This window comes from Schistocerca americana, chromosome 5 (assembly GCF_021461395.2).
Source record: "Schistocerca americana isolate TAMUIC-IGC-003095 chromosome 5, iqSchAmer2.1, whole genome shotgun sequence".
In the NCBI taxonomy this organism is placed as follows: domain Eukaryota; kingdom Metazoa; phylum Arthropoda; class Insecta; order Orthoptera; family Acrididae; genus Schistocerca; species Schistocerca americana.
This window is the reverse complement of record NC_060123.1, coordinates 181,387,369-181,401,236: the sequence shown is the minus strand read 5'-3', so window position 1 is coordinate 181,401,236 and position 13,868 is coordinate 181,387,369. Positions and strand designations below refer to the sequence as shown.

Here is a 13,868-nt window from a genome sequence, read left to right as displayed (position 1 = left end):
TAGATAGTGGTCAGAGTCCACATCTGCTCCTGTAAATGTCTTACAGTTTAAAACCTGTTTCCTAAATCTCTGTCTTACCATTATATAATCTATCTGAAACCATCCAGTGTCTCCAGACCTCTTCCATGTATACAACCTTCTTTCATGATTCTTGAACCAAGTGTTAGCTATGATTAAGTTATGCTCTGTGCAAAATTCTGCCAGGTGTCTTCCTCTTTTATTCCTTACTCCATTCCATATTCACCTACTACTTTTCCTTATCTTCCTTTTCCTACTATCGAATTCCAGTCACCCATGACTATTAAATTTTCGTCTCCCTGCACTGTCTGAGTAATTTCTGTTATCTCATTGTACATTTCCTCAATCTCTTCGTCATGTGTAGAGCTAGTTGGCATATAAACTTTTACTACCGTGGTAGGAGTGGGCTTCGTGTCTATTTGGCTACGATAATGCATTCACTATGCTGTTCGTAGTAGCTTACCTGCACTCCTATTTTTTTATTCATTATTAAATCTACTCCTGCATTACCCTTATTTTATTTTGTATTTATAACCCTGTATTCACCTGACCAGAAGTCTTGTTCTTACTGCCACCGAACTTCACTAATTCCCACCATATCTAACTTTAACCTATCCATTTCCCCGTTTACATTTTCTAACCTACCTGCCTGATTAAGGGATCTGACATTCCGCATTCCGATACATAGAATGCCAGTTTTCTTTCTCCTGATAACAATGTCCTCCTGAGTATTCCACGCCCAGAAATCCAAATGGGGGACTACTTTGCCTCCAGAATATTTTACCGAAGAGGACACCACCATCATTTAACCACACAGTAAAGCTGCATTCCCTTGGAAAAAATTTAGCTGTAGTCTCCCCTTGCTTTTGCCATTTGCAGTACCAGCACAGCAAGGCCGTTTTGGTTGATGTTACAAGGCCAGATCAGTCAATCATCCATACTGTTGCCCCTGCAACTACGGAAAAGGCTGCTGCCCCTCTTCAGGTACCACACATTTGTCTGGTCTCTCAACAGATATCCCTCCACTGTGGTTGCACCTACGGTATGGCTATCTGTATTGTCAAAACTGCAAATTTTGCTCCAAAACTAGATTTATCTCAACCTTGAGTTGGTTGAGACAAATCAGCACCTTGACTGACTATACATGCCAAATAACATGCGCCTTAGTGATGGAGTCTTTAAGATAATCACATGAATAATTCAAGGCTCTGAACATCATTTTTGTGTCTGCAGTAACTGTGAGAGAAAACTAATTTCTTCTTGTACCAGAAACATAAAAAAAGTTCACTGTTTTATAGCACTTTTTGTGATTGTATCCAAAGTTCATCATGTACCAATATTAGATTGGATTGGCTGTATAAACTCTTCAGAACATGAACTTAGATATTTGTGATTGCTCCATGTATTCCATAAAACAAACATTAAAATTTCTGCAATATCAGAAGTATTCAAAGAATTTGCTTCACTGTATTTAGTTTTGTAGAAGATTACAATTACACTTACTGTGTTTGTCTCATTAAAAACTGCTTTTAAGTTTTGAATTGTTATCTGCAGACTTCATTTTGACACACTCATTATTTCTTGCTATGATCTGGTCCCACCTTTCTGCGAGTGTTTGATATTGGTGCAACAAGTACTTAAGTTTCTACTTTCTTTGCAAATGAGCTACTAAGTCAGAAAATTTTTATTGTTTGTCTTTATATTCTGTTAACACCTTTAATTTACTGGCAAGACAGCCAAATTAGTTTCTAGTTGCATAATCTACTTGGATTTAGCATTGGAGGGCAGTGTGGAGGGTAAAAATCATAGAGGGAGACCAAGAGATTAATACACTAAGCAGATTCAGAAGGATGTAGGTTGCAGTAAGTACTGGGAGATGAAGAAGCTTGCACAGAATAGAGTAGCATGGAGAGCTGCATCAAATCAGTCTCAGGACTGAAGACCACAGCAACAACAATCTACCTGACAAAAAACCCTTCATATGGATCCAGCACCATAACCCTGAGCAAAATGTTGTCCAGCTTGACATTTACACTAAACTTAATGTAGTACATATATATAATTCTTTGTGTAGTACATGATGGAGGATATTTCGTATCATTAATATTGACATTATGTTATTCCATTTCTGTTTGACTGCTTATATACCTTCATACATGCTCTGAACTCCTGCATCTCTCTAATCTATATCTACATGGACACTCTGCAAATCATTTTTAAGTGCCTGGGAGAGGGTTCATCGAACCACCTTCACAATTATCTATTATTCCAATCTCGTATACCATGCAGAAAGAATGAACACCTATATCTTTCCGTACGAGCTCTGATTTCCCTTATTTTATCGTGGTGATCGTTCCTCCCTATGTATTTCGGTGTCAACAAAATATTTTCACATTCAGAGGAGAAAGTTAGTGATTAGAATTTCATGAGAAGATTCTGTCGCAATGATATCCATCCCAAATCCTGTATCGTTTCTGTGACACTCTCTCCCATGTTTCGCGATACTACAAAACATGCTGCCTTTCTTTGAACTTTTTCGATGTACTCAGTCAGTCCTATCTGGTAAGGATCCCACACTGCGCAGCAGTAATCTAAAAGAGGACGGACAAGCGTAGTGTAGGCAGTCTCGTTTGTAGGTCTGTTACATTTTCTAAGTGTCCTGCCAATAAAATGCAGTCTTTGGTTAGCCTTCACCACAACATTTTCTGTGTGTTCTTTCCAATTTAAGTTGTTTGTAATTGTAATACCTAGGTATTTAGTTGAGTTTACGGCTTGTAGATTAGACAGATTTATCATGTAACCAAAGTTTAACGAGTTCCTTTTAGCACTCATGTGTATGACCTCGCACTGTTAGTTATTTAGGGTCAACTGCCACTTTTCGCACCATTCAGATATTTTTTCTAAATAGTTTTGCAGTTTGTTTTGATCTTCTGATGACTTTATTAGTCGATAAATGATAGCATCATCTGCAAACAACCGAAGATGGCTGATCAGATTGTCTCCCAAATCGTTTATATAGATAAGGAACAGCAAAGGGCATATAACACTACCTTCGGGACTGCCTGAAATCACTTCTGTTTTACGCAATGACTTTACCTCAATTACTTCGAACTGTGACCCCTCTGACAGGAAATCACAAATCCAGTCACATAACTGAGACAATATTCCATAAGCACGCAATTTCACTATGAGCCGCTTGTGTGGTACAGTGTCAAAACCCTTCCGGAAATCCAGGAATACGGAATCGATCTGAAATCCCTTGTCAATAACACTCAGCACTTCATGTGAATAAAGAGCTAGTTGTGTTTCAGAGGAACGATGTTTTTTAAAACCCATGTTGACTGTGTGTCAATATACTGTTTCCTTCGAGGTAATTCATGTTGTTCGAACACAATATATGTTCTAAAATCCTGCTACATATCAACGTTAACGATGTGAGCCTGTAATTTAGTGGATTATTCCTACTACCTTTCTTGAGCGAACGGTTGTATATTATTGTTAAGTGTGGAGCTAATGCATCAGCATACTTGGAAAGGAACCTAATTGGTATACAGTCTGGACCAGAAGACTTGGTTTTATTAAGTGATTTGAGTTGCTTCACTACTCCAAGGATATTTACTTCTACGTTACTCATGTTGGCAGCTGTTCTCAATTCGAATTCTGGAATATTTACTTCATCTTCTTTTGTGAAGGCATTTCGGAAGGCTGTGTTTAGTAACTCTGCTTTGGCAGCACTGTCTTTGATAGTATCTCCACTGTTATCGCGCAGAGAAGGTATTGATTGTTTCTTGCTGCTAACATACTTCACATATGACCAGAATCTCTTTGGATTTTCTGCCAGGTTTTGAGACAAAGTTTCGTTGTGGAAACTCTCACAGGCATCTCACATTGAACTCAGAGCTAAATTTCGGGCTTCTGTAAAGGATCGCCAATTTTGGGGATCTTGCATCTGTTTAAATTTGGCATGTTTGTTTCGTTAGTTTCTGCAACAGTGTTCTAACCTGTTTTGTGTACCTAGGAGGATCAGCTCCATCGTTTGTTAGTTTATTTGGTGTAAATCTCTCAATTGCTGCCAATACTATTTCTTTGAATTTAAGCCACATCTGGTCTACACTTTGGAGTGAGTGGAGATTGTCTCTCGGGAAGGGGTCAAGTGAATTTTTATCTGCTTTTTTGAATAGGTATATTTTTCGCTTATTTTTCAAGGATTTGGGGATTACAATATTCAATCTTGTTATGACAACCCTGTGTTCACTAATCCCTATATCGGTTTTGATGCTCGTTATTAACTCAGGATTATTTGCTGCTAAGAGGTCAAGTGTGTTTTCACAACTGTTAGCTACTTGCGTGGGCTCATGAACTAACTGCTTGAAATAATTTTCAGAGAATGCGCTTAGCACAATTTCAGATGATATTTTATGCGTACCTCCAGAATTAAACATGTATTTTCGCCAACATATCAAGGGTAAATTAAAGTCACCACCAACTATTACTGTATGAGTCAGGTATGTGTTTGAAATCAAACTCAAGTTTTCTTTGAACCTTTCAGCAACTGTATCATGTGAACTGGGAGGTCGGTAAAAGGATCCAATTATTATTTTATTCTGGTTGCCACCAAGGCCCTGTGCCCATACTAACCCACAGGAAGTATCTACTTCAATTCCAACAAGTTAAACTACTTCTGACAGCAACAAACACGCCACCGCTAACCATGTTTAGCCTATCTTTTCGGAACAGCATTAGGTTCTTTGCAAAAATTTTGGCTGAGCTTATATCCGGCTTTAGCCAGCTTTCAGTGCCTATAACGATTTGATCATCGGTGCTTTCCATTAGCGCTTGGAGCTCTGGTACTTTCCCAACACAGCTACGACAGTTTACAACTGTTATACCAATGGTTCCTGTATCTACGTTCTTCCTGTGTTCAGCCTGCACACTTTGTGACTGAAGCCCATCTTGTGTTTTCCCAAGACCCTCTAACCTAAAAAACCGCCCAGTCCACACCACACAGCCCCTGCTACCCATGTAGCCGCCTTCTGCGTTTAGTGGACACCTGACATATTCATCGGAACCCGAAACCCAACCATCCTTTGGCGCAAGTTGAGGAATCTGCAGCCTACACGGTCACAGAACCATCTGAGCCTCTGATTCAGACCCTCCACTCGGCTCTGTACCAGATGTCTGCAATCAGTCCTGTCGACTATGCTGCAAATGGTCAGCTCTGCTTTCATCTTGCAAGCAAGACTGGCAGCCTTTACCACTTCTGTTGGCCACTTGAAACCACAGAGAATATCTTCTGATCCAAAGTGACACCCACCATTGGTACCGACGTGAGCAACCACCTGCAGTTGGCTGCACCCTGTGCTCTTCATGGAATCCGGGAGGACCCTTTCCACATCTGGAATGACTCCACCCAGTACGCACACGGAGTGCACAGTGGTTTTCTTACCCTCCTTGTCAGCCAAGTCCCTAAGGGGCCCCATAACGCACCTAACATTAGAGCTCCCAACTACCAATAATCCCACCATCTGCGATTGCCCGTATCTTGCAGTCTGTTATTCTCGTGATCAACACAAACAAAAACCTCTTGAATTTTGCTATGTGCATTACAGTTTTGTTATCACATTCCATATGAAACAAAAGAATTTATTTTATTTTATACTACCATTTATTGATGATGATTTAGCATTTTTGCTATATAAAACTGGAAGAGTTACCAATTTCTCTTCAAAGTTTAAGACAGGGATATTTGTGCAAAACCAATAAATAAATTTCACATATGGGTTAGAGGGGGGGATGGATACATTGTTCACATGTAGAAAATAACAACAGAGAATGCATGATCAAATCTGGTACAACACCATTTGTAAGTCTCCTCATGAGATGATGACATGGTGTGGAGAGAGACAAAACAGCCTGCTACAAGTGAGTGGTAACTAAGTATTGTCACTAAAAACATGAAAATAACACTGCTTGCAAGAAAGGATGTGCTATGTTTAGATAATCATTGTTAAAATTTCCTGTTTTGCAAACAGACATTATAAAACTACAGTAACATAGTTATTTGAAGTTAAGTTTTTAGTGGAAACATTGTTTACAGGAAGGGTGAAGCAGACAGCTGATTGAAATTGATTGAATATGCTTTTAAACATGAACATTTATTTTTAAAACTTATCCCAAAAATTTGTATAAGAAACTTAGTGTGGAAAGAGTAACAAGAAAATTACATAACACAAGATCATGAATTTTGGATACATTTCAGAAATGGTCCCGCACCCGAATCTTTGGCCCTACTTCCTCATATACTTCACCGCTTACAAGAAGTGGCTGACGACAGAGGATGTTCATTGGTTGATCCATGGGCTGCACTTGAGCCACTGTACTATGATGAGTCCCTGCCTCCAAAACTACGATTACAGTCTGTAAATTTCCTGGAGGTAACTGCTTTAATTGTTTCCACTTTCCATGTTGCAACTTTTTAAGGTTTACTGCAAGTGTGAACAGCACCGATTAGTAGACTAATAGTATGAATATGAGTGTTTCTTTCTTGGTAGAGATACTTGGATGCTGTAGGATGTTTACTTTGTACAGAGCTAAAAACAGGTAATCAAATCACATAGCTGAAAAAATAGCTATAGTCTTGAAATTACATGTATGAACTTCAGATTTATATTATTTGATACAAGCATTTCAAAAATGCACATGCAGTTGATTTCTAAAGAGTGGTGTTATTTTTATAGCAGCATGTAGATGTACAAATGACCACAGAGTTTTGTTTCATTTCATACACTTTGCTTTATACCATTTTTGTAATTTTTATTGTTGAGTTTTAATGAATGGTAAAAAATGAAAGTAAAACAAAGATTGTCCATGTGTCTCACATTCAGCACTGCAGCCCCATTATGTCAGATAAATAAAGAAAGTTTACATTAATCCTGTGCCTTGTCAGACATACAGCCTCACTTTCATCTTCCAAGCAGAAAAAATAATTTGCTCTTGTTATGGACTGTTTGTTGACAAACTACCGTTTTATTAGTGAGGTATTTATTTACACATCTCTATGTTTGTTATACCTCTTTATGTTGAAGAAGGTATGAACCGATTTACAAGAATAAAGGCTCATTTCTCTCTCTCTCTCTCTCTCTCTCTCTCTCTCTCTCTCTGTCTCTCTGTCTCTGATGTATATGTGGCTACAAGCTAATCATTGTCATGAATTATACATCTTAGGAATCATGTGATTATGCAATTGACGGTTCAGTTAACAATTGTTTAAATTCATCAACTGCAACAATCCCCCCGTCTTTGCATGCATACACTATTCTAAAAAAGCCTCTATTACACAGAGTGTGTTATCAGACAAAAGTTGTTGTAGATTGTTCTTTGATTGTATTTTCTTTTGACATATTTAATTTGCTCTGGAAGTGATCAGATAATTTTATGGTTGCTCAAAGTTCTTCTTTGCATGCTTGAAAAAGATTGTCATAAATAGTTGTATTTATTAATAATTCAACTGTCGTATTCAAATTGTGGCTAATGATACTTCAATAAGAAGAAAATGTATTGTAATGCAATTAAATGTGCAAGTAGCCTACTGTTCATTGTATGACTAGAGGAAATAGGAAATGCCACTAGACCCTATTTCCAAAGAAGTGATACACTGTCCTGGGTTGAGAATTGTATCTCAAATGTGAATGAATCTCACTGAAGATTAACAGTAGGAGAATGTGAAAGGCAAGGAGAAGCCACATCATTAAAGATCCTTAATGATACCTCAAACTCTGTTGGTAGAATGTACAGAAAGAAGGAAATAAATCAGACCACTGATCATATGAAATAAAGCCCAGGATCTGGCAGGGGTATAAACCACTGCAAAGCTAAAAGTAATAAAAAATTTTAAACTGTATCAGGGAATATGAAAAATCTACATGAAGCTGGGAAACTAGAAAAATTAAAAGAAATTGTGAAGCTAGGCATATCAGAAACTAGGTAGGAAGTCAGGGGAGACTTCATATCAGATGATTACTGAGTCATTTTCACTGGCAAAGAGAAGCGAAGATCAAGAGGTGTAGCAATTGTTCTAAGGGACAGGTGGAGGAACAATGTGATCAATAACTGATGTAAAGATAAAGACTTTCTCAGTAGGTCTATGAAGTATCCAGGTATACTTTTCAACAACGAACATTGAAGAGGAATGCGTTAAAGATATATATGAAAAAGTAGAAGACCTGCTAGAAATAACAAAGAAAAATGATAATGTTGTAATAATGGAAGATTTTACTGCCTGTGTTTGTAGCCACAGTTCAAAATGGGTTGTACTGGAAAACTTGTATAATAAATACAAGCACTATTAGAATTCTATGAACATTGTGAAATGGTCATAATGAACACAATTCAAATTTCCTAACAAAAGAAGATGTGCGTGTGAAGTACCAGGAGATAGTTCTAGGTACAAAATAGATTATATTTAATCAAATAGAAGATAAAGAATATCTAGTCATTCCTACCCTAGTGTCGACATTCATAGTGATCACACAATAGTTATAACCAAGTGCAGTACTGAGTCAAAAAGCAACAAAGCAGCACAACTGGGACTAAGTGGTATGTAGAAGAACTAAAAGAAACACAGCTAAGAAGTGTAGAGTGAACACAGACAAGATGAATCAAGAAATTGTAATATGGGAGAAAATAAGACAATGTATCATTGAGGTAGCACTAGATGTACTGATCAGTAATGCCGTCAAATAATTTAGCAGGCTAACTCATCGCTTAGAAAGAAAGTATTGACTGCACAAAACTGGCCTATAAGAATAATATGTGGTGTTCACCAGTGACTGTCATGTATGTACTTCAAGGAGTTGGTATTTTAAATCGACCATCACAATATACATATTCAATAACGAAATTCATTGTAAATAATCCATCACAATTTGAGAAGAATAAATAACATGTATTACCCATTATTAAAGCTACCAGTGGTTCTGAAAGGTATTCAGTATATAGCAACAAAAAGTTTTCAGCTTTGCCCAGTAACATAAAATGTCTAACAGGTAACAAACCAAGTTTTAAATCTAACCAAAAATCATTTCTCCTGGAGAACTTTTTCCAGTCACTTTTCAGTGAAAGAATCTGTCAAATGATCTAACTAAAGAGGAGGAAACTGAAGACAAACAACCATGGATGCCACAAGAAATACTGATCTCAAAAAATAAGGAATTTAAGTTCTGACTGATACAGAAAAATGGAAATCCAAATAACTGTGTGCCACAAAGAGTATAAACAAATGAGATATGTAGGAAGGGAGATATAGTAAAAGTAAACACCAGCAAGATGCACTCAAAAATTGGATCACTGCAGCTAAAATATAGGAGTTGGGAGGGGGGGGGGGGGGGGGGGGGGAGACACCGAACACCAATTACCAAGTCAAAATTCATGAACGCTTTAAACAATGCACAATGTGAAGGAACAACTATACAAATTTATGCATTTCTGCTTTGAGGATGGGATGCTAATACTGGAATTAATTTTAAAAAAATTGAAAAAGAAAGAAAAAAAGCAATCAGATATTTTGTGAAATCATTTGCCTAAAAGTAAGAAATAAAATAGTTTAGAGAAACTTTCGTTGTGCCTTTGAATGATCCTCGAAGTCACATACAGCAAATGAGATGCCAGTAGTTGTATCCTTCTACTAGTGAGTGTGAGTGCGCCAAGTGTAGTGTGACCATGTGTGTGTACTTAAATCAACCGCCACCTGTAGTGGTGCAGGCCAGCCAGTAGAGGCCACCTGTAGGAAGCATGCACACAGCACAGTCTCCGCCACACTGTCTACCAGCGACTCGCATCTATATACGTGCAGACCAGCACTGACTCACACTCAATATGTTCTTTTAGTTTGTACCACTCATTTCAGTTGGTCTGTGTATCACCTCTGTTGTCCCTTCTGTATGATTCTTTTGACTTGCTACATGTGGAGTCACAAGAGGCTTATTTCCGTTATTGTTCAGAGGTTAATGAATAAAGTCATATTTATGTTACTTGGATACTACATAATTGTTGGCAAGTTTGAAACTGTTTCCGAGTGTGCAATAATTAAGTGCAGTTTCATCAGGTTAAGTCATTATGAATGCCATGCTACCCTCCCTGACTGAACAGCTTACTTCAGGGGTGACCACTTTGTAAGCTTCTATTAACAGACAAGGTACCATTCCATCGGTCTGTCCACCCACTTTTCTTCTGTGTGATGATTCAACTGAGGATTGGGAAGTTTATGAGAAAAGATTCAAAAAGCCTATTTTGGTTTTTGGTGTGACAGACTCGAATTTGTGCGAAACCTTATTCTTCTTGTGGATTCCACCTAAGATGTACCAATGACTGTGTCAGCTTGTCCCTTTACGTGAATGACAGCTCTTACTCGTGATCACATGTTGGTTTATTGTCCAGCTACCACCTCAAACGAACGCACATCATAACAGTGCGAGTTGAATTCTACCAATTCCCCAAGAAACTCAACCGGTCATACAGGACCTGGGCAGCCGAACTTCACGGCCTTAGCTGTAAGTGTCAGTTCATTACTGATGCCTCAATGACTTTTTTCCAGACTCTGATGTGTAACGCAATTATCCGTTTAGCTCCAGACAAGGAAGCGCACCCAAAGGCTTTATTCTACGAAAACCCCTTGTTGGCAGAAGTTTTGCAAATAGCACAATATTTTGAATTTTCTCAGACAGTGAGTGGCCAAACTGAAACGTGGGGTGATGTGGCTGTAGTGTCGCAAGATGACAGATAGTTTGCACGATGAAGTGGCAGTGGCAGTGGTAAACATGTGGACCCAGTGCCGAGCGGACCAAGGCTGGCCCAAGCAGCCACAACCACCACAGCACGAACGTCAGCATTCTCTGTTTCTATCTTGTCCTTTCCGTTTCATTCAGCACAAACATTTAGCATGCCCTAAGTGCTGGGCTACTTGTAACACTTGACAGAAGAAGGGCCACATTGCCAAGTGCTCCAGCTATACATCGATGCAGGTGGTGCAGTGACATTATTGAATTGGAAGCTGGTCAGTTATAACAACACATTTTTGCTGGTTTCTGTTGCCAGTATTGAGAACTTGTTCAGGACAGATGGATTTCAGACATTTGGATTTTCTGTCACCAACACAGTTCACCTGCCCTCATTTTTGTTGTACGCATCCTATTACTGTTGCCCTGATAGATCAAGTGAAATCAGAATTGGACTTCAATTTCTATGAGTGGTCCAACCAGCAATGGCTAGAAAATGGTGGACTCTGCTGGTTGGAAGCCAGCGGGGAATCTTCACCTCTTTGGCGACTTCAGTACTACAGTCAACATGCAGTTAATCGTGGATACATATCCTCTCCCATGCCAGGAGGAACTTCTGGCAAAAATATTGGGAGGCCAGTACTTTTCTAAAACTGATTTGTCTGAAGCATATCTGCAGGTTCCTGTGTTTTGACTACTCCTTTTGGTCTCTATCAGTATTTGCACCTTCCTCTTGGTGTGGCTAGCACTACTGCTATTTTCCAACCATTTTGAGAACAGTTGCCTATGTCTGTACTGGCTTACATTAATTATCTGGATGACATTGTTATCACGGGCTTCTCCATGACTGAACACTTGAAAAACTTGCTCACTTTGTTTTTTATATTACTGTCCACAGGTTTGGTGTAACCTCAAGAAATCTCAGTTTTTAAACTGTTTATTGTTTATCTGGGATTCGAGATGTTGCGGGATGGGGTTCGCTCTCTACCACACCGCATCTCTTTTGTTATGCCTATCCCTCACCCCTCAACTGAGAAGGAGCTTCAGGCCCTCCTAGAGAATATACCCTACTACCATAAATTCCTGCTAAGGGCAGCCACATTTGCCCATCTGGTGCATGCCTTGTCACGTAAGAATGTACCTTTTTGCTGGAGCGTGCATTGTGAAAATGCTTTTCAAATCCAAACTACTCGTGGCCCCTTGTTTAGTTACATTTTCTGCAGACCAGCAATTAGTTTTGGGGATTGATGCCTTACAGTACAGCCTTGGTGCAGTCCTTGCGCACTGATACGCCAACGGCTCTGAACGACCAGTTGCTTTCCCTCCCTAAATCTCTCTCTCTGGCCCAGCAACATTACTCTCAGGTGGAAAAAGAGGCTCTTGCTATAGTCTGTAGTCTCCAGAATTATTTTTTTTCTCTCTCCATGTTTACATTACTGACCATAAATCCTTGTTTTCCTTGCCTGAAAAGGCAGCATGCCACCTACAATGCTGGGTACTGTTCTTGTTTCGCTACAGTGAATAATACATTTTCGACCTACGTCTAAAGAAGCCAGTGTGGATGCCTTGTCCTGCTTTCCTGTGGATCTTGATACTGAATTTGATTGTGAAGAATTGCTTGTCTTCCATCTTGATATTGAAACACAGGTCGCAGTTGAGGATTTCTCAATCCAATTACGAGCTCACACATAGGAGCTGTCATTGCCACTGACACAGTTCTACATGTACATCTACATTTATACTCTACAAACCATGGTGAGGTGCTTGGCAGAGGGTACATCCCAATGTGCCAGTTCTTAGGGACTCTTCCTGTTCCACTCAGGTATGGAACGCAGGAAGAATGATGGTTTGGATGCCACTGTGCATGCAATAATTATTCTAATCTTTTACTCATGATCCATAGGTGAGCAATATCTAGGGGGTTATAGTATATTCCTAGAGTCACCATTTAAACCCCGTTCTTGAAACTTTGTTAATAGACTTTCTGAGGATATTTAATCTATGAGGTTTATTTAAAGCTTGCACAAAATAGATACATGTTTCAAAGTTTTACTAACCTGTAAAATAGTCACCAGCATTGTGTATAACCCATTGCCAGCAGTGTGGAAGTCGTAGGATACTCTTAGCAGTGCCAGTTGTGTTGACAGATCGAGCGGCGTGGTCTATTGCCTGATGAATTTGTAGCAGTTCTGAAGCAAATGCCATGAAGTGTTTCCTTCAGTTTAGAAATTGAGTTGAACTCATGAGGGCTTAAGTCAGGGGAGTGCAGTAGGTGGTATAGCACTTAGCAGCCCCATCAGTCAAACATCAGTAACAGCTTGCACTGTACGTGCTTGAGCATTGTCCTGCAAATTGATGGTCAGGTCCTGCAGAAAATGTCATCACTTCTATCTCTATGCTGTTCATTTTTGGAACACAACCTACGACCAGCTTAGAGACAGATATGATAACACTTTCTGTAGGACCTGGCCATCATTTTGCAGGACAATACTCAAGCACGTGCAGTGCAAGCCGATACTGATTTGTTTGACTGATGGGGCTGCTAAGTGCTATAACACCTACCTTGCACTTCCCTGATTTAAGCACTCGTGAGTTCAACTCTATTTCTAAACTGAAGGAAACACTTTAGGGCATTCACTTCAGAACCGCTACAAATTTCTCGGGCAATAGACTGCACTGCTAGAACTGTCAACACAACTGCCACTGCTAAGAGTATTCTACGACTTCCATATTGCTGGCAATGGGTTATACACAATGCTGGTGACTACTTTAAAGGTCAGTAAAACTTTGAAACATGTATCTGTTTTGTACGAGCTGTAAATAAATAGTTGCCACTATTAAAGTTTCAACCCTCGTATCTTCAAGAGTCTTCCAGTTCAGTTCCTTCAGTATCTCTGTGACATTCTTCCACAGATTAAACAAACCTGTATTTGCTGTATATGTCATTTGCTGTGTATGTCAAATATCCTTTGTTAACCCGGTTTGGTGTGAGTCCCATGGGCAGTATTGTAGGATGGGTTGCACAAGTGATTTGTAAGCAATCTCCTTTGTAGACTGTTTGCACTTCCCCAGTATTCT

General features: G+C 39.2%; 1 protein-coding gene across 2 annotated transcripts in view; it reads left to right on the top strand.

Annotated features, from left to right (window-relative positions):
• LOC124615599 (neuroblastoma-amplified sequence-like) overlaps positions 1-13,868 on the top strand; it is a 414,306-nt gene that overhangs the window by 356,599 nt on the left and 43,839 nt on the right. For both annotated transcript variants that reach the window (XM_047143590.1, XM_047143589.1), the window contains exon 37: positions 6,278-6,452. In XM_047143590.1, coding sequence (XP_046999546.1) covers positions 6,278-6,452 — 175 coding nt within the window. The remainder of the gene's footprint in view (positions 1-6,277; positions 6,453-13,868) is intronic.